The sequence below is a fragment of the Anoplolepis gracilipes genome, chromosome 12 (assembly GCF_047496725.1).
Source record: "Anoplolepis gracilipes chromosome 12, ASM4749672v1, whole genome shotgun sequence".
Taxonomy (NCBI): Eukaryota; Metazoa; Arthropoda; class Insecta; order Hymenoptera; family Formicidae; genus Anoplolepis; species Anoplolepis gracilipes.
The window spans coordinates 6,433,459-6,454,302 of NC_132981.1; the positions used below are offsets into that span (position 1 = coordinate 6,433,459).

Sequence of the window (20,844 nt, forward strand, 5' to 3'; positions counted from 1 at the left end):
TTAAGTTTTTCACATTATGAAAAATATTCATCTGGCTTCGATTTAATTAAAGAGAATCTTGCGTTCATCGCCAAATTCTTATGACTACTTTAAAATTTTAATTGGAAAAGTTTCAACGTGCATACAGCAGGATACAAGTTGCAGAAACTAACCTTTTAATTAATGCCGCATTGTGAATGCATTTAGTAATAACGAGGCGGCTAGGAAAAAGCGACACAAGAGGAGCACTTTTGTTTGCGCGGTATACTTTGCGGTTGTAATTAGAACAACTCACGTTCGTTACAGAAACGCGGTATTTAAAGGAATCACCAACACTGTCGGCGTTGTTGCGAGAGAAACAGTTTTTATATAGAAGCCATACGGCTCCTGTGTAATTGCCGTTCGTGCTTACGAGTTAATATGCCTGACGCAATGTCGCGTTTGTATTTATGCAGAATCTAAGGCAATTATTCAATGCCGCTATAAGTGACGCGAGAAATGGATTTGCGATAAGCTTTATGAAATATTTTTTATCACGCATTTCTAATTAAACTTGTAAAGAAAAAGAAAAACGATATTCCTCAAAGCTATTATAACAAAAAAGAAGTCGAGAGAAAGAAAGAAAGAAAGAAAGAGAGAGAGAGAGAGAGAGAGAGAGAGAGAAAGAGAGAGAATTTAATTCGTCCTATGTATTTGGAAAGGGATTTTAACGCGGCACGGTTGTAATTAGTTTTTTAATAATAAATAATATATTGTTAATATATAATAAATAATTAAATAATATATTCTTAATAATATTATAAAGTAATTACATTAAAAATTGTATCTAATTTTAATTTGTCAGACATAATTTAAACTGAAAATCGCGTTCATTATCACATAAGCTGAAAATTGGCTGTACATTTAAGTTTTATAATGTTGAATTTTACATTGATCTCCATGCGTTCTTCTAATAAATTATAAAATATCATTCTTAAATAATTCAAAATAAATCATATTTGAAATAAAGTATAGACAAAATATATAAAATTATATTTAATGCTAAATAAACATGATTTTCTGTAACTTCTATAAGAGAGAAACGCGCAATTATTTCTTTAAATTCGCTCATTGTGTCACGCAATATATGTAGCATCGGGTGCGTATATCTGTGGAAATGCCTTATCTCAAAAGAGAATAGACGCTAGAAAACGCAAACTTTCACCCGCACGCGCAAGCGGACGGCGTCCTAGCTCGCGGAATAAGTTTAGCGTACGAAACGTTATTTGCACAAGAAGTGGTAAACTCCGAACTCTTCAGCGGAAAGTTTCGCGGACAACTTCTCGAGTTGTAAAATCAAGCGACGTGTCCCTCTCCGGCAGTCCTTCGTAGATATCAGAGATTGCCCTCCGACCTCGTCCGAGAGGACGTGCCGTGAAACGCATCTCGAGCGAATGAATCTCATCGAATCGACACAGTTGTGTTCTAATCTCACTACTTGTCATTCGCCAGTGGATTCCAATGGAACACAATAAGCTTCTGGCATGATTTACCCTACAGTTGATGGCATAGCTAATACAATCGTGATCAGGAACTCTCTCTCTTTCAAATATCATAATTCAATTTGTTTAATATGAACTTTATTGCATTATATTTTATTGCACTATTTATCGTTTAAGATTATAGTCTTTCGTTTCTTTTTTTTTTTTTTTTTTTTTCGAAACTGTGAAATTACTCAAGTATAATTTTCAACGCAATTACACATATACAATGGACACTATTGTGATTTGTTCATAATTTCGTCAATTTTCTGGCTGTAACCCTACGGACAACTATCTGCACATTATGATGCTCAACAAATTTTGCGCTTTCGACTATAGATAAGCTCTAATAAATATTATGTTAAGCTATGTTGAGTAAATGTATAATAGAAATTTCTTAAAAGTATATTTCGTATTTTATATCATAAAATGCCTCAATAGCGCTACCAATATGTAAACTAAGAGAAATTTAAATTTAATTTATATGCATGAGTAACACCGGACGCGTTCAAAACTTTCAAAATTTTTTTAATGAACATATCCGTGTCAAAGAAACTTTTGGATAAATGTCGCAAAACCTGTGTATTTCATTATGCAAAAAAAATTAAGACCCTTTTAGTTAGGTAATTTAGCCGTCGGTAATATGATTCATTAATATTATTACTTCTATTGTGGACTGTGTAAAAGATCTACAGTTCTTTATATTTCAGTGCACAATATTAATGAATGTTGATGTTCACGGAGTGAAATAAGTAAATTAAAATAACACAATTGTAAACACACACATATATATACATACACGAGATGTAATTTATTTTCTGCCAAACAGTCACTAGTAAACCAAATGAGCAATTTCATCGAAAATGTAACCGTATAATTTAGTCGCATTTATAGAATTTATACTAAACGTCGCCGTTCGTAAACGTCAAACGACTGAATAATTAATAGTTTAATCTAAGTTTTCGTGGCACACACGCGGTACGATTACGGAAAATATTGACGTTAAAAAGAGAACACAACCGCATATATAATGTCATCGCTGTTCATTCGATTTCATTCTGAATCAATCATTCATTATTAGCCAAATTAATAAGGCAGTGGCATCGTGATGAAAGCTGATCATTATTTTCATCTCGCGCTAATCCGTCAAATCCGCTCTATCGTACAAACATTTGCTTTCCCCTAACCGTCGAGCCATTTGTTCATCATAAATATTGATACGTTTAAGCCAAATGAGGCAATTCGAGATTTAATTCTCTAATAAACGTCTATCTGATATTGCAAAATCATCTGGCAATTCGCTAGCAACATGATAATTCATGTTTAATTAAAGGACATCTAATATTTTTGATCAGTTGATCTTTTATACAGAATTATTGACGCACAATTGAAATATTCATCGTTAAACAATGTATTCAAAAAATGTAAAATACTAAATACTAAATGTAAATATATATTTACTTAGATTGAAAAAAAACATCTGACATAAAAAATGACAAGAAAACAAGAACTAGTTAAAAGTAGTTAAACAATAAATAATATTAATCGACGTTAATATCAATAATTTATAGAAATACTATGAGAAAAAAATAACATTCTTCCGAACTTAATATGTCTACTTGGCCGGCTACCAATTCGAAAAAATCTCCAATTGCAGAGCAACAAAAAGGTACATACGTCTTCTCGAACACTGATTTATGTCACAATTAGCAAGAAGGAAGAAATCCTGTTTTGTTCTGTCAGGGCTTTTCGTATACGAGATAGCGCGTATATACACGTGCGAATTGGGCGATCGATGGGCGTAACTTAACTTGCCTCTTTTCATTCATTCTACCTTCGACCATCAACGAATACTATTCGCGTACATTGGCGTCCTCGCATACACGAAACCATCCGTATGAAAAAGGAACTTTTACCGAAGAACGAAAGCGACGTAAAGCTCCGACCAGATTGGTTTACTTCTAAGGCCACTTCGCTCCGGATTCTCGTTGGACGTGCTGGATCTACCATCGGAAATCTTCCGCGTTTCATTCGCGAAAAATCTCTACGTACTCTTTTCTGTCCGTTTCTCTTCCTTCAACGCGGCCATCCTCAACAACCCCCTCGTTTGCAAACTTCGTCAAGAGCGCCAGAATTACAACACTTGTGAGAAAGAGCGTGACGTTGTCTAAGGGTTTAGATTTGATTCAGTGCCAAGAAATTGTGTATCGCGGAGATGTCGACACGCAAATGTTCAAAGAACGCAAATCCAAGAGATTACTATTTTACAGGGCAAGATGACGGATGATAGAAATAATGGAAGCGAGAATCGCAATTGTACGTGGAATGCATAATAAATTCAATTTCCGCGAGTTGAGTGTCAATCATAAAACTTAATTAAAAATAAAAATATCAAAAAATAATTCACATGCTTTATAAAAATAAATAAAAATTTATTTATAATTTAATTATTTTTTTCTTCAAGCATAATAAATTTGTCGTTTTTAGAAAAGTACTAAAAAAATATTTATAATTCTTGATTGCAACTCTTAACTTTATTTCGTTGGAATTTTATTTAAATTATAGAAATAAATATTGCATTCTTCAAATGTTTGGAAGAAGAAATATTTACATTCTTATCCGGTTGCATTCGAAAACACCAAGCGCGGTTCACAAATCTCTCATTTTTTGACGTCGCGCTATGAAATACGTGAAATATTATTCCGTCATAGTCTGTCGCCAAAGTTTACAAGAATGGTGTAATTTTTCGCAATCAAGACCGCGTTGTTGAAAAAGCGAGCAGATTCAACAATGGACCGGCGAACTCTCGGCGAAGAAAGGCAACGCGATATCCTGCGCAGCAGAAAATGCAAAGCGCGGCAGTCTCTTTGCGGAAATGGAATATTAAGCTCATCTGCGGATGGTCCACTAATTAGCGCAACGGCGATGTTCCCGAAATGTTTCGTACCCTGCCGCTTTGAACCCTATTCACCGTCGCCTCGAGTTTACCGTGACTGCCATTGTCTGTTCAAACAATCCGCCGTGATTAATCCAGAACGTTTCCTGCGAAAACTACGACCCTAGTGGACAGACGGCCCCGAACATCCGTCCACATTTCCGCGGTCTGACTGCGGGATTTATGCCAATAAAGTTTCTATAATAACATAGTAAAGATTGTTTCAGCATGCAAATCGAATAATTGTAAACATGATAAATAATACAAAAAATCAAACACATAAGCAATCTTGGAGATTGGTTCTAAACTGTCAAATAAAATCAGATATGAGAAGAATTCAAGACGTTCTACCAAACGTTATAAGGCAAGATACAGGAATTCAAGAAATACTACGAATCTAACAATTTCTTATTTTACTAAAACCGTACGAAGAGAATATTTTTCTCAACATAAAATTTTCTTTTAAGGCTGACGTCCAATCGTAAGATATTTCTGAAATTCCAATAGATAAATTCTCTTTCTCCATGTTGGAAAGAAAAGAAATAGAAGGTAATTGGAACGCATAGAATATTCTATTATCGCGTGACAAAGCATGCGTGTGTTTAGAGTAGTTAAGGGTGGAACGCATATTAGATTTGTACTAAATCGGTTTTACCAGAAAATCAATTGTTCTATCGACAAGCTCGCGCCACATTATTGTAGCTCACATAAAATGTTATCTAACGGGTAAATCGCATCGTAAGCATCAATCATATCTCTTTTTACCTGAATATACAGACAAGCCGTAACGGATTCTGATATGCCTATGCGGGAAATTACGCGGCAGTTTTTACCATCGAATCGACGTCCCAAACGGGTCGTTCTTTATTAACGAAAGGACGAGCCGAAGGTGCCGCGCCGGCAGAAAGTTCCGAATATGCATGGCTATGCAATTTGCGTGGTCCCTAGAGGCGCAAAAGTTGGTCGGGCAAAAAACGGGCGGAAAAATGGGACGTAAAAGGACGAGAACAAGCGCAGCAACGGTAGGAAAGAGGAGAAAAAAAAAAAAAAAAAAAAAAAAAAAAAAAGAGCATGTCGCGTCGCACGAAGCGGCCGGTCATCCATTTTCATTCGAAGCGTGCGATGCCCCGAAACTTTCAAAGCGGCCGCAAAGGCAGTACGTAATCCGGCTCCGGTGACGCGCGACTCCGCCAATTTCACGTCCCACTATTTTGATCGAGGTTAAGGTTACACCGTTATATACTATTCCCGAGTGAGCGATTCGTTTTATTAAATTCTCAGGCTGCCGAGAGAAAGTTTGCATTTCCCAGCAACAGCGAACGTGAAAAGCGACTCTCGAAGCGTTTTAATTTGCTTTTGTTCGTACACAGGTTTGATGCTGATAACCATCAAGACGTGTATGGAATAACATTCCACTTTCGCTGTATAAGATGAATATCAAAGTTCCCGGAAATCGGTTTTAATAATGTACTTTTCAATAAATTTATCCTTTGACGTCTTCCATCGCGTAAAATGTTGAAAATATTTGCAAGTAAATTAGGAAAGTAATAAGCTTTAAGAATTAGGAAAAAAATTATATATTAGTTATATAAAAAATTTATTTATCTTTCACAATTACGTAATCGCTCCACTTATCAGAGATTATTCGAGATCAATATTCTATGCAAACACAAAGAGTTAAATCTCAGTACGGAGTCACTCTAGATTAAACAAATTCGACTTGATTGCAAGTTCGATTCATTAATCGGGGAACGTTTCATTGAAGTTATTTACGTTCATTCAATCATGATTCTAACTGTCGAGTTTAAAATTGGATTTATTTCAACATTCGTTAACAGTCCGGGTTACCTACCGACCATTTACTATCATGGTACTTTGCTTCAGACATACAGAGAGAGACATCTTTATCAAATTATGAATCAAAACATCAGAATTCTAGCATATTTAATTTATGACATAATGGAATGTAAACGTTATTACGTTTAACTTGCTCGTTACGATTGTATCATTAATTACTAAACAATATATAGCTAAATGCCAGTATTATTAATTATTATATTGGTTCATTAACTGCTAAACAATATATAGCTAAAGTGTCTCAGTATTATTATTATTATTACTATTATTATATTCATTATCTATATAAAATTACGTCGTATAAAATATGTCGTAAAAATTACATCCGTGTTATATACATATGCAGAATAATTTCAAAAGAAAGCTAGTTTAAATTAAAGCAAAATAATTTGCCACGTAAAAAGAAAAAAACATATTCCACAAATGATACACACTTCTATTATACAGCATAATTTCGATGTGTTACAGAAATCTTCATTAATATATGAAACATATTTGTGCAAAAGATATTTCGTCGTGCAAAATTTCCCCGCAACGCAATACCATGCCACCGCTGATAGTGACAATAAATACCGATAATGTGAACAGATTTGTCGAACGAATACGTCACGCGCCAGGAATATTTTGATGAAATGATTAGAGTGACGACAAGAACGTAGCGCATATCGAGAGCGACATACAGCTGACGCGCTATGCGGGTAATAAACATTATCTATTGATAAGGGTGGAGGTTGGGGGGAGTGATGGAAGCTGCGGCGTTAGCACAGATCACCGTTATATTACAAACGATATAGAGACGAAATTTAATTTGCACGTTCAACGCGCCCCCGTTACTATAACACACCACATCGGATATAATGCATGGCCTTGGTTATATATGGCACGATGTTGGCGCGATACGTTTGTTACTAAATCCTCCCTGACACCACCGCTCGCAAAAGTGATACAATATTCAAACAACAATTTAGAAAGCTTTGTTGCACACTGATTTAAGTAGCCCGCGTAATCAGAAGCTACTAATGAGAAGTGCTGTGTGCCCGACCTGATTAACAGTTAATACGGGTACATTGAAGTGAGTCGCGCGAATGTTTCGAAGCGCGCTATTTTTATATTCACTCGAAATAAAATGCGACATAATCACACGTGCCTTGAGTTTTAAAATTCTTCTCGATCTGCGTTTGCAAAAAATCTCAATCTATACTCCTTACTTCAATATATTATAATCCATTACATAGTTTAAATAAATAAAACTTTAATATAAATTGCAAAAAGTTTTTATATTCATGTGATCAATAATTATGTTGTTGTTTTAATTAATAATTTATAAATTATTATTAAAAATTTTGAGCAAAATTTATGCCTGTTGAAAATTCTAATTTATATTTAATTTTAACTCCTATAAATATATATATATATATATATATATATATATATATATATATGTTGCAATATTGAAATATAACATAAAAAATAAGAGAAAAACTGATATTTAATTTATTATTATTTATTATTAGATATTACATTTTGAAAAGTGTATGTTAAATTTTGTTAATAAATATGCTCTGCGCGTGTTTTGTATATTGAAATACATTTTAGCTAACATTAAACGCGTTGTTTAAAAAAATCACATATATTTAATAAAATTGAATTAATTTATTTTATTAGCACCATGTTTGTATTTTAAATTCAGATATGTTTATGTGTGCATATGTATACGTATGCGCATGTGCACGTCTTTATTTTGCCATGTTTTACTTCTCACAGTTCGACAAGCTCGCGAGATTATGAGATATTTTTTTAGTTGTGACTTTGATTACGAATATTATTTCCAATTGAATATAACACGGCTTACGTAATAATATTTTTATTTATCAACATCCGCATTTAATCGACCATTTGTAGGCATGCAATTCTACATACATTCGCAAAAATTCTAATTAATTGGTAGATATGACTAGACTGCAAAACTATAATGTAAAACATATATAATATAAAAAAAAGTTCGTAAAATTTAAATTTTATTAATATACATCCTTTTCACAGCAAACTTTGTGTACTCAATGTTGTGTTTTTATTAAACACACGATCTTTTATATATAATGTGATATTTTATATGTAACTTTATATGCTCTTATTATAGTGCGTGAAGCTGATGTCTCACTTCGAAACTCATTAAATAATGATAGTTCTTCATTTATTAGCTTTAGTTTTAACTGTTCTAGAATTCTTGATCGGTTATATAAATAGTTCTGACTTTTTATTCTATTAAACAAATTAGATCGCTCGATACGCCAGACGTATAAGTACTAAAAAACGTTGGTATTTCGATAGTTCTATCTACTCTAAATGAGATTTCGTGTTATTCCGCAATCACTTTTAATTTCTAGTAAGTTTTATGTGTAAAAATTATTAGAATATATATACATATATATATATATATATATATATATATATATAAATCACTCACTATATTTTTATGCAATAATATTATATATAAATATTGTATACTAATATTATATTTTATGAAGAAATATTGCAATTATTCAAATATTTTGAAGCACAAATAAATACATAATCGTTAATAAATAATAGGACAAATATTATACATAATTTATCATCTTTATAGTATGTATATATATATATATATATATATATATATGCACAATTAATTTATTATAGACAAGTGGATATACGAGCGTTTCACCTAGATATCTATACGTTCAACATCTTAGACGATCTAATTTCTTTAATTAATATTCATACATTTTTTTATTAATTATCCAAAATTATATTATTAATACAAAATATTAATTTAAATCATATATATACATATACATGTATATTATCATCATATTTAATAACAAGATCCTCAATATTCTTGACAATTTATCACATTTAGCATAAGATTTTGCAACGTAATTACTCACTTTCAAAAGATTGCAATATTAAAGTTTAGAATTGCGTAAAATTTATGCTCAATACATTTTGTTATTTAAATCTTACAACGTATCAAATTCATTATCATTTCAAAACTAAACTAACGCATCAGATTTATCAATGTCAAGAAAGTCAAGTTTCACAAAAGTAATTATCTAGAATTTATATACATTTCGTATATAATATGTACAACATTTAAAACTAAACCAACGCATCAGGTTTATCAATGTCAAAAAAGTCAAGTTTCACAAAAATAATTATCTAGAATTTATATACATTTCATACATAATATATATAACATGTGTAATTGAAATTAAAAAAATAATTTTTAATGTATTGTAACTAATTTTAATGTTGCGTAAAATAGTAACATTTAATAGTTTCTAACAAAATTTTTGTAATATGACATTATACAAAATATCTTTTTCGAAGAAACATTTAAAAAGTAAGTTTATAAACAATGTCAACGGTATTCTTCAAGACAGAATTATTAAATGAAACTTAGCAAGGCCTCATTTAAGTAATAAAAGTTAATTTCTACAAATATTTCCACGTGCATTAAAATTGTTCAGTTTTTTACGATCAAAATTAAATATACATTTTTATCTGTACAATTACATCTCTATCTCTAAATCCAATCGCATTGAGAATTTCGTTGAGTATGTATTTCATTGTAGGAAACATGTATTTGTGAAATAGAATTTCTTTGAACGAGATATGCATATAAATATCGATTGGCCGGATAAAAATGTATCAATGTTGACAATCCACGGTATACGTGATTATCTTAATACTTTCGATCGATTGATCCGAATCGAAAGATCATCGAAAAAAATTCAATAATATAAACATAAAGCTCGCGTGTCCGATTTCCACGATGTCCTCTCTCTTGAATCTCTCGCGCTGTCGCGCGTATATCACAGCACGTCTCACGAAGCCCATAAACTTTGATGGGAATCGAGTTTCTTAATAACCTTCCTGCACACGAGATTTCAGCCGACCGCCTCGTAAATAAATCAGTGCTGGAGAAAAATATCGAGCTACGAACGCGAACGTATATGTGTGCGCCGGCAAAATTCCATTCCCGTACACTTTCATTGAAGCGCTCGTAGGAAAGTTTTTCTTACGGAATCGTGCGACCTACGTTTTACTTTTATTCTCGCCACGACTGCAGGAGAGCACGAAGTACTTCCGATAATCGTAATGAAAACTTGACACTTGCGCGCCGCACGTTCTTCTTGCTACTGGAGAAAATTACGAGGATAATCGTAATGAGAACTCGACACTTCTCGCGATGAAAATGGATTAGGAGATATTACGCGCGTAATTATCTCTTTTATAGATATTACGACTGTAATTTTATCACCAGAAACAGATCTAAATCGTGACACGACGATCGCGTATGCCCTGATTCGTTTTAATCCCAAGTGATTAATTTTCGTCGTGTAATTAAAGTTGCGGTATAAAAACTTGTATATATTGATTTATGTCATAAATCATGTAATTTACGCAGAGAGAAAAGGATGTGAAAGCTATATTTTCCTGCAGCAAAAGATTTACCGAAACATAAATTCACATTGCATATAATATCGATTTGCACTAAGATATGTGCCGACTTTCGCGTATTATTAGATTGGCGAAAAAGAAAGGGTAAGCGATAAACAGCTGGCTGGTCGCCAAATGGATGAATACATAACTCAACCGCACCTTCTTTATCAGGTTCTTTATGGAATAAAAGGACCGTATCAATATGTGAATTATATTTTTAAAAGAATGCGAAGTCGGTACGTGACGGCGAGATCGTTGAATAGGAAAGTTTTGCGAACGCTGGTGCGAGATGTCATAAGGTGGCAAGCATGCGAGAGTGGTGCGAGCGCTACGTCGACCGTAAACTTTTATATTGGCATTCAAATGCTCCTTGAAATAGTCCTTAAAGCGAATATATCTACGTAAAAAATGCTACCATATGATTCGACTAGATACAGCAATTCATCTCCTGTTAAAAAGACCAATTTTTAGCACGGGAAACAAGTTGATTTATCGCAATTATTTATTTAATGTACTCTTATGAAGAGTTGAAAATTAATAACAATAGTATAACATGTATGATAAGTTATTTCGTTTTTCTGTTTATTTTTCTTCCAATCAACAAATTAATTGTTAAAAATTTTTTTATTTGAATAATACCTAAATGCTTATATAGTTACATGTTAACAACAAAAATGTCAGAGCGCTGAAACACTAACAATAAGTTACCGGTGACAATATTAAGTTATCGGAATATTCTTGTTTTTTTTTTTTTTACCTAATTGTACATATATATAAATATAACTATTTTTTACAGTTGAAGTGTAAGAACTAATCCGAAAAAATACGTTTTTAACTCTGATTTGTATTTTAAAATAATATGTAAAATTATTTTTATGTTATGGATAAAAAAAAGTAATTAACGTATGTAAAATGTTTAATGTAAAATATATCACACTAACAATAAATATAAAATCTCAGCTTCAAAACGCTTGATGTCCGACAATTTAAAAAAAATCTGTTTTTGTGAGAGAAAATCTATCTCAACTTTATCACGAATTGAAATTAAGAAACCTGTCACGCTTGTATTTCTAAAAACATTTTTAGCTGTATCAATATCTGTGAACGGAAATTGCCAAACCGAGTGAAAAGTCAATCAAGTTACTTCGTTGGACGAATAGAGAATCATCTGCACACTAGCCGTTCTAATCCTACAAATTGATTCTATTTTTTTGTAAACAAAAAAGATCAAAATGGAAATGACGGCTTGTCTATTCACCGACGATTTCAAAACTTGTCCCGTATCTGTCGATTGTGTTGTCATGTAAAAAAATAGCTTACTCTTAAAAAGAATAAAATTAAAATTTCCACAAACTACAGTTTCTAATAAACGATATTACAAACTCTTCATTATCTTATTTTTTTTTCTTTCTTTAGAATTTTTAATCAAAATTACGGAATTATTATTTCGTTAACCAAAGTTTGATAAGAAATTTTTTTCAATATTATTTAAAATTATTATTATATAACGCTTCTAATTAAACTCCAATTAAAATATTTTTAAAAATTGATTAGAAGATCCAATTTTACAACTAAATTAGATGATAGAAGACGGAAAATTTTTCATTTTTAAACATTTGTAATATAAAAGCTATTACTGCCTTGATAATTTTATTCAGTAGCAGTAAAATGTTATAATGTTAGAAAATGCGATGATTCAAAAATTAAGACATTTAGCATATTGGATGACAATTAATATTTACAATTATGTTATTAATATTTACTTGGATAACAATTAATATTTACACAACTATGCTATTAATATTGCCTAGTTAATATTCATCGTGACACAATTGTTACATTATTCATCGAGCATCAAGTGTCAATAAAATTCGTACTGTATCATTGCACTGTAGTCTCATCTAAAGAGTATGGCAAATAAAAAAGTTTGAATAAAACAAGCGATAATTATATCAGTGAAAAATTTTAACGGGTCTCAAAATGTACAAAACAACCAAAGAAATTAAATTATAACAAAGATGTTTCTTGTTAAAGAAATTAAATTATTCTTCATCTTACAACATCTGATTTAAATGTAATTCCATTTCGTCTTGAAATGATGGTACAAACAACAACTGATATAAAAGTGCGTAAATCAGTGACACAATATGCAAATGCATTGATTTCTCTTAAAATATATATTTATTATAATTACCTTACCTGTAACAAGAGATGCAATATGATCTATAATAATAATTTATGTTTGTATATTGTTCGTAAATTAAATTTTTATGCGCTTTTATTGTCCCTTCAATATTACATATTGATAACTTTATATCCCGTTCATGCGCGTGTTATATGTTTTGAATATTTTATCACACACAAATGCAACGCAAAAATAAGCAATAAGCGAAAAGATTAAAGAAAAAATATCAATGTAATGCATGAATTTTAATGATTATGTAAAATATATTTCAAGTGCTAAATAAATGTAAACATTAACAAGATCGATTGTTCGCTTAAAACGTGACGCGCAAACTATTAGAGGTCATACGGCGAGACATTCCACAGCAGCACGTGTCTGCCGCGAAAACACGTGTTTCTCCCTCCTCCTACTGGGCATGAAAACATTCATCAGTCTTCTGACAGTAAAAGGTGAAACTATCGCAAAAATAAGAATCAAACATACACACGCAATTTAATACTATAAGCATATTAATATCACAAGGCGATGCCACTTCTCAAACACTCGTAACTATGACAATTGATAAATCGTCGACAAGTCTACACACAACATTGCATAGACACTATTATATATATTTATTTATTTAGATTATTGTTAATATCAAAATATGAAATTTTACAAGATTTCATAAAAGATGATAGAGAAAATATACCTAAACGTTTCAGTTGACATTAACACGATTAATCCATAGAGAGACACGTGTAAATGTATTCGAATGTAAGCGAACATGTTTATATCATTTCTCTCACGCATATTTACATAGTGATCGCATGCTTTCTCATACAACTATCACCGCGAATGATAGTAACTGGACTCGTCGCGTTCAGTAAACAATTTCTTTGACAAGATTAAAAACTCGTTGAGAAACGATAAAGAAGAAGAGAAACGCGATTGACAGACGTCGGAATATTAATAATAAATCTGACAAGCGAGAAACGACGAGATGGAAATGTCGTATTGACACATGTACTTACGCGAAGAAAGAAAAACGTCGACGATCGTCGACATAGTACAGAGCGGAGAGAGGTTAGAATCGCCCTTCGCAATGCTCGTGGATGCACTTACCTCGTGCGCCCGTGGTTGCTGATGATCGCAGTGCCGGTGCTCGAACATCCCACTCACAAGACTCGACACAGCGCACACCGCAAGCAGAACGGCAATCGGTGACACGCCGATGCCGCGACGAATCTTCAACCGCACTCTAGCCGCCATCACGGACGATGTTCGCACTCGCAACGCATGACACATACTGAGCGCGTCCGCCGGCGCCGCGCATTTATATAGCTAACGCGACGGCAGGCAGCGCCGCGCGACTCACGTTCGATACCACGAGCGCGACGACGGCGGCGGTCGCGGCGGAGGCTGCACTCCGACGGCGACGACGATGATGCTGTCGCTGGGATAAACCCTTCGTCGTGAAAAACCTGAGAAGAAATCGAAAGATTCTTATACGATGCGCCGAGAAAAGCTTCAATTTATGTGAATTTATTTGCTCTTGTTAAATAAATAGTGAAGAAATAAATATAAGAAAACGGAGCAAATATCTTTTAGTTTTAAAACTAAAACTGTTGCAAAATTGTAAATTAGATATAAAATTAAATTACGAACATTATGTGTTATGGTTTAAAAATTATTGAGTTTACATATAAAATGCAATAACTGTTTTTCTATAGCGATAGATATGATCTCTACGGTCTGATTGTCGTGAAATTATTTCAAGAAAAAGCTACCAAGGCTAAATATAACGTCGAAATCGTCGATGCATTTAATATAATCATAGTTTAATCTCGTGGAAAAAGTAGAAAATGCGCAACTCGGACAGAAAATATATACATTCACACAAATGTAAATGTTATGCTAATAAGAACTCGATATTTTATTTAAGAATTGTGAATATCATATTATCCTAAATTATGCTGCCAGAAGCGACGAACTCTTAGCAAATGTAAATGTAATTCGTAAGTGTTTACAGTTCGTAAATGTTTACATAAATAACCTTTCATTAGCAAAATTACTTTAATAATTAATTTTTAATAAATTACTAAAGGAATTTACGAAAGTTTTCACAACAAAATATAAGAAATATTATAATTTAATTAATATTATATATACAGGAGTTTTACAAAATATATACATATATGTAGTCCATATGTCCTGTTTACTTCTTCAATTATTAACAAACATACACTTTTTTTATATAACATTTTATAACTTTATATATATATATATAAAACAGATTGTATATAATTAATCGTACCTTTAATTAAACAATTAGAATTTCATACTTAAAAAAAAAAAATTTATATACATAATTTCAATATCACAGTAGTTATGAAATTTTACATATTGTTACATATTTTAGCGTACCAGCTCTTGCTAGCATCGCAATTTAAATTTACACAATGCGGACATCGCGTTAAAAATTTAGGATTTATAGGTTTTTGCGACCTAAGATGAGAAGCAACAATGTCCGCCAAAGCATCGATGAAAATAGGGTGATCGTTAGGAGCCGCAGCCCTTCGTATCCTTTCGATACGCAGCTGAAAAGATTAAACATAAAATATTTCGTTCGTTCTGTTCGTTTATACAAAATAGACAATAAAATATCGAGGCACTTCTTACTTCCTGGGCAAGTTCTTGACAATATTCTATATCCAATTCATGAAGAGTTTCAATATGTTCATTTACAAATGCAATAGGTACCAAAAGAAAATTTTTCTTGCCTTGTTTAACATAGCCTTTTAATGCTTCATCGGTAAAAGGCCCTAGCCACGCCGTAGGTCCAACCTAAATATATATATATATATTTCATAAAACATAATGCAGCATGCAATGAAATATTTCTTCTAAGCTAGCTTCTTTAAATTTTAAACATATTTATATTTATATGAATGTACCTTCGATTGCCATACCAAACTATATGGATTACAATAATTTAATTCCTGCATAACTAATGCTACTGTGGCTCCAACTTCCGCAGGATAAGAATCCCCTCTATTTACAACCTAGTGATTGCGAAAAAAACAGTAATACTAATTTCTAAATGATTACAAAGTAAATATATATTATATTAAAAATGACAACCTGCAATGGCAATGAATGAGCTGAAAATAAAATTATAACGTCGTCTCTTTTTTCGCTAGGAAATTGTGCAAGCTCATGTTTAATCCTTTCAGCAAAGGTTTTTACAAGAAGTGGATGTGTAGCCCATCTATCTATTACACTCCATTTCATCTCACATGGCAACTCTCTGCAAAAATGTAATTTCTATCTGTTTTACATACACATATATTTTTATATATTCGATCCTCTGTATTTTATTTATTTCTATTTCTACATAACATATATATGTGTGTGTGTGTGTATGAAAATAATACATAATTTAAATCATACATCTCAGGCAAATTCTGTGTAACATAGAATAAACAAATATGTATACAACGAAGCACATTATATGCAATATGTATGGGCTGCAATTGTATATAAATTTTTCTGATTCTAAAAGTAAATAAAAAATAAAATAATCACCTAGTTTTATAATAATTGTAGATAGCATTAAAACTGGAACCTGAAGTTGAACAACTATATTGAGGATACTGAGAGAAAATAACAGTATGCTGCAAGCCATCACTGGAAAAGTAAATACAAAAGATATATAATTAATTCAAGTTATATCTTTTAATATTAATATTTTTAGATTGCAGATGTTTACATTATATTTAAGAAAATATGATATAATCATACTTGCGTATCCTCTCAAGAGTATCCTCTGTGAGAGGATCTGCGTATCGAAAGGCAACATAATATTTATGAGGTGCAGTTTCAGGCGAAATTTTATTTAATTTTTCGCATAAAAGTTCGCCCTGTTTATTTGTCCACTGCAGAATTGGTGATCCACCACCAATCTCAGAATATTTTTTTTGTACTTCTGGAGTACGACGTTTGGCTATCCAAGGACCTAATTTACTGTAACATAATTTTATAAGATATCTCTTTTAGACAATACTTGTTACTGTATAAGATATATGCGTTGAAATATAGATAACCTTTGTATTGGTAATTGAATCATATCACGATCAGTCATTATTCTCAATAAATAATCATGGACTTGATCAATGTTGGTAGGGCCACCCATGTTTAACATTAATATTCCAGTTTTTGGTTTTATACTGTTATCGTTTGTTAGATTTGCAGCAACAGAAGCATAGCATCGTGTTATAGTAGAGAGTTTTCTACCTTGTCCTATATAACATCATGTTACTATTATGTAGAATTCTCTCTCATTTAATTATTCTATAGAAATGATTATTGTATAGAAATCATCTCAAGGATCAATGAAAATAATAGATTTGCAGCATAGAATTATTAGATTTGCAGTCAAAGATTGTGAAAACTGTAGCTTGATATATAATAGTATCCTGTTTAAACTTACACATTTTATAAAATTAAGGTTTATATATAATAACTATAAATAAATATATAATTAGTATTGCTTGTCATTCTAAACAATAAAAAGAACTTTGACTTTAATATTAATACATATTGTGCAGCTAATAATTTTATAAATGTCATAAATAGAGAGATTTATAATATTGCTAGGTTAATATTAAGTTTAATATTCTCTTATCTTTACTTAATGCAATCAATTGATTATTAATACAGATTATAAAAATCAAGTCAGTCTATTATTTACTTACCAAAAGATAAATTCATTAACAGCTTGCTAACACTCATGTTTAAATAAATAACTTGACAATCTAAGACAAAAAGTTAAAAATTGTGAAATATAAGTTAACAAAAAACGTGCACTATCACGATGACAGCAAGTACCGTTAAACAAGTCCAGTCGCGACGATAAGGTTATGTTCAACACGATACACGCAAATACAACCATGCATGCAATCTACAAATAGAAAAGGTGTAAATGTATTGGTTGGAATTAAAGAAAGCTCTTTAGAGGCTACTGCCATCTAACCATGAAATTTGGAAGCAACACAAATGGTCTTGCTTCCACGTTGAAATTTATTGGACCGGTCCACGACTAATAAATATTATCCATTTAGATATTTGTGCACTTGTCTGATTCAGAATTTGCTTATAACAACGTGGTTAATCAGTTAACAAGCGTGGAATTCTCACGTGACGAGATTCGATCGTCTCGGAAATATCGTTCGACAATCAGACTGAGAGAACCGCAATAAAACTATGACAGAGCAGGAAAGCGAGGAATTGGCAGCATCGAATCTAGGCACTCTCGAGTAGTAAGTAATACATACCGTGATCCTGCAACACTCATAGTGCATTACTCGCAGCTTTTGCTTCACGTTCCTCCGTATTTCTCGCAGCTGGGAGAACGCGTACGCCCAGGAGCTCGACAACTTCCGCGATCACGGCGACGTGGGCGAGATATGGTTCGGCACTGTCAATTCGCGCAAGGTCGTACGGTAAGCGAACTAGAGACTAACCGCGAACACGCGTCTTACACACCGCGCGTAAACAACGCAACGGAAAATCGATAGACTTTCGCGCGAAAATGTAAACACGACGCGACCGAGGCAGTTCCTCGCGCGTTACTCGTGATGCCATCTACGGAACTATTTTCTCTTTTGACAGCATTCTGTTGGTATCTGCAGCAATAGCTTTTCCTACTGTAGATAAAATAGGTATTTTAGAAATGTAATTTTATATTTCCTATCTATAAAATGATCTTCACAAATATAATCTGGAAATGTATATTTATAACATGTGTTTAAAAATATTAATAAGGCTATTTGATGCTCGCATTAAGATTCTTTTTTCTATTTGCCTCTAAATGCATCTTTAAAGTGTTAGAATGATATAAAAAAATTATGTAAAATCTATAATTTTATATATAAAAAGAATACGAAAACAAATTTATTATGTTAGTACATTACATATTTTATATTGTATGATTTTACTTCTAAAATATAATACATAATTTTTAACTACTTGACGATCTCTTTTTTATAAATTGTAAATGAATGATATAATAATATAATGTTATATATGTAATTAGAAAAGATAATTAAAATTTAAGTTTTGTTAAAATAATAAAATTATAAAGTCTACCACGCTTTTTTTCTAAAAATATCAATAAAGATAAAAAATGGAAATAAAAGAAAAGAATTATTATATATATGGGCAAACTTTAAAATTAGCAAACCAAATCTTTTCTAGGTGGATTACTATGAAATTAGATTTAAACAAAGAAAACGATAAAATAATCGACGTAGGATGCGGTAATGCAATGACTTTGGTAGAACTCGCGAAACAAGGATTCGCAAACTTGACGGGGGTGGATTATTCACAGAAAGCGGTGGATCTCGCTCGTATGGTGTTGAACAATAATAATTTACCAAATGTGAAATTAGAAGTCTGCGATATTCTCAATAATACATTATCGCATGATTTTAAAGTTGTTCACGATAAAGGCACTTATGATGCTATTAGCTTAAATCCAGAAGATCCGGCAACGAAGCGACAGAAATATGTAGAAAATATACACCGCATTCTTTCGTCTAAAGGATATTTAGTATTGATTTCCTGTAACTGGACCAAGGAAGAATTATTAAAACACTTTGCGAATCGTTAGTACAATTTATAATGAAATTTTAATAGCTTTGCTTATTAATTCTCTAATAATTATATGAAAAATATATATGTTTTGTGATATAATTACTCTTTACAGATTTCGAACTCGAAAGTGAACTTCCTACAGATACCTTTCAGTTTGGTGGACAGACAGGAAACACTGTAACACAATTGGTATTTAGGAAAAAGTGACAATGAAAAAATATTTTATATGTGTACTACATCACAGTGTATTACATCGAAATAAATGAGATATTTATGCATAATTCGTATAAAGATTTTGATAATCACCTTTATATATAAGAATAAATAAGTGTTTCAAAAAGGTTCAAGGTTTTATTTGTGCACAAAATATTCAAATACATAACACGATAATAGAGTGAAACTAATTATTAGTTCTACATATTCTTTTAACTGTTATTATATTACAAAGTTTACAAAAGATACTTATACTATAATAAATTAGAGTTTGCAATAATTCTGTGATTGATAAATATTCTAAACATACGATAGAGTACAGAGGAATAAATACATTATTTATTATTATAGTGCATTTATATTAGTAATGAAGGCATTATTGGTAAAAGTTCATATTTCTCAAAAAGATTTTGATGTCACATTTAAATTGATTGATAGAATTAAGATGAACATTTTTTTATTGTTTTAATACGATAAAGAAAATGTAGTACATACATTATATAATACATACATTAGACAATAAATTAAACTAAATATATTAACATTTGCATCTAATAAATAAATGGTTTTTATGCTCTTAACATATGAAAGCCCGTAATATGAAGCTTAATCATATAAACACTATAAAAACAGTAACTATTAAAGCTCGTTTTTTTATCTCGATTCTAAAGATATTTAAATCCAACAATCTAATCAATCAATCTAATAATAAGTTTTATCTGAGTTATATTAATATTATACTTTTTAATAATCTTTCACACTTGTGTGATTATTATAACAGACTATGAAAATTAAGATATATGAATAGTAATTAAATGACAGACACTGTAATCATTACACTAAAAATACAATGACATAAGGTAAAATCGATAATGATATTTGTTTGAATAAAAATTAAAAGTGGCAAGAGCAAAATCGTTTATATGGATTCAAAATTAAAATCATATCCATTATCTTATGGAATAAATGCAAAGCTTGAATTTTTCTTTATATAATTTAAAGATAGTTTTAAACATAGTATTACACATCTTATC

The 20,844-nt window shown here is 31.5% G+C and overlaps 3 protein-coding genes across 5 annotated transcripts in view; 1 reads left to right on the plus strand and 2 right to left on the minus strand.

The window, feature by feature from the left end:
- The window catches only part of Invadolysin (leishmanolysin-like peptidase, invadolysin), a 251,794-nt gene extending 233,382 nt beyond the window's left edge, over positions 1-18,412 (minus strand). Inside the window, exons 1-2 of the mRNA XM_072903972.1 lie at positions 18,277-18,412; positions 14,066-14,424 (exon numbers count right to left, since the gene is read on the minus strand). Of these exons, the coding sequence (XP_072760073.1) occupies positions 14,066-14,248 (183 nt within the window). The 5' untranslated portion in view covers positions 14,249-14,424; positions 18,277-18,412. The remainder of the gene's footprint in view (positions 1-14,065; positions 14,425-18,276) is intronic.
- On the minus strand, positions 15,130-18,415 carry Fech (ferrochelatase, mitochondrial). 3 transcript variants are annotated; one of them, XM_072903973.1, is made up of 10 exons: positions 18,277-18,414; positions 17,831-17,903; positions 17,698-17,757; positions 17,047-17,242; positions 16,745-16,966; positions 16,529-16,630; positions 16,085-16,250; positions 15,898-16,005; positions 15,623-15,787; positions 15,130-15,540 (listed from the first exon to the last, which is right to left on the minus strand). In XM_072903973.1, exons 1-10 carry the CDS (start codon positions 18,301-18,303, stop codon positions 15,340-15,342), a joined length of 1,320 nt encoding a protein of 439 aa, XP_072760074.1. In that variant the 5' UTR covers positions 18,304-18,414; the 3' UTR covers positions 15,130-15,339. The 3 variants fall into 3 exon arrangements, with proteins under 3 accessions (XP_072760074.1, XP_072760076.1, XP_072760077.1); XM_072903975.1 differs by lacking the exon at positions 17,831-17,903 and having other exon boundaries at positions 15,131-15,540; positions 18,277-18,415; XM_072903976.1 differs by lacking the exons at positions 17,698-17,757; positions 17,831-17,903 and having other exon boundaries at positions 15,131-15,540; positions 18,277-18,412.
- Positions 17,993-19,878, plus strand: LOC140672115 (EEF1A lysine methyltransferase 2). Its single transcript, XM_072903977.1, has 4 exons — positions 17,993-18,261; positions 18,346-18,444; positions 19,199-19,608; positions 19,710-19,878. The coding sequence occupies exons 1-4, from the start codon at positions 18,206-18,208 to the stop codon at positions 19,802-19,804; spliced, it is 660 nt and encodes a 219-aa protein (XP_072760078.1). The 5' UTR covers positions 17,993-18,205; the 3' UTR covers positions 19,805-19,878.
- Positions 19,879-20,844: the final 966 nt, after the last annotated feature.

Coding starts and splice junctions, on each gene's coding strand:
- Fech (XM_072903973.1), bottom strand. CDS start 18,303: ATGCACTATGAGTGTTGCAGGATCACG. Junction 16,631..16,744: donor ACTCTTGAGAGGATACGCAA/GTATGATTATAT, acceptor TTACTTTTCCAG/TGATGGCTTGCAGCATACTG. Junction 15,788..15,897: donor GTTTGGTATGGCAATCGAAG/GTACATTCATAT, acceptor ATATATATTTAG/GTTGGACCTACGGCGTGGCT.
- LOC140672115 (XM_072903977.1), top strand. CDS start 18,206: ATGACAGAGCAGGAAAGCGAGGAATTGGCAGCATCGAATCTAGGCACT. Junction 18,262..18,345: donor AATCTAGGCACTCTCGAGTA/GTAAGTAATACA, acceptor TATTTCTCGCAG/CTGGGAGAACGCGTACGCCC. Junction 19,609..19,709: donor ATTAAAACACTTTGCGAATC/GTTAGTACAATT, acceptor TACTCTTTACAG/ATTTCGAACTCGAAAGTGAA.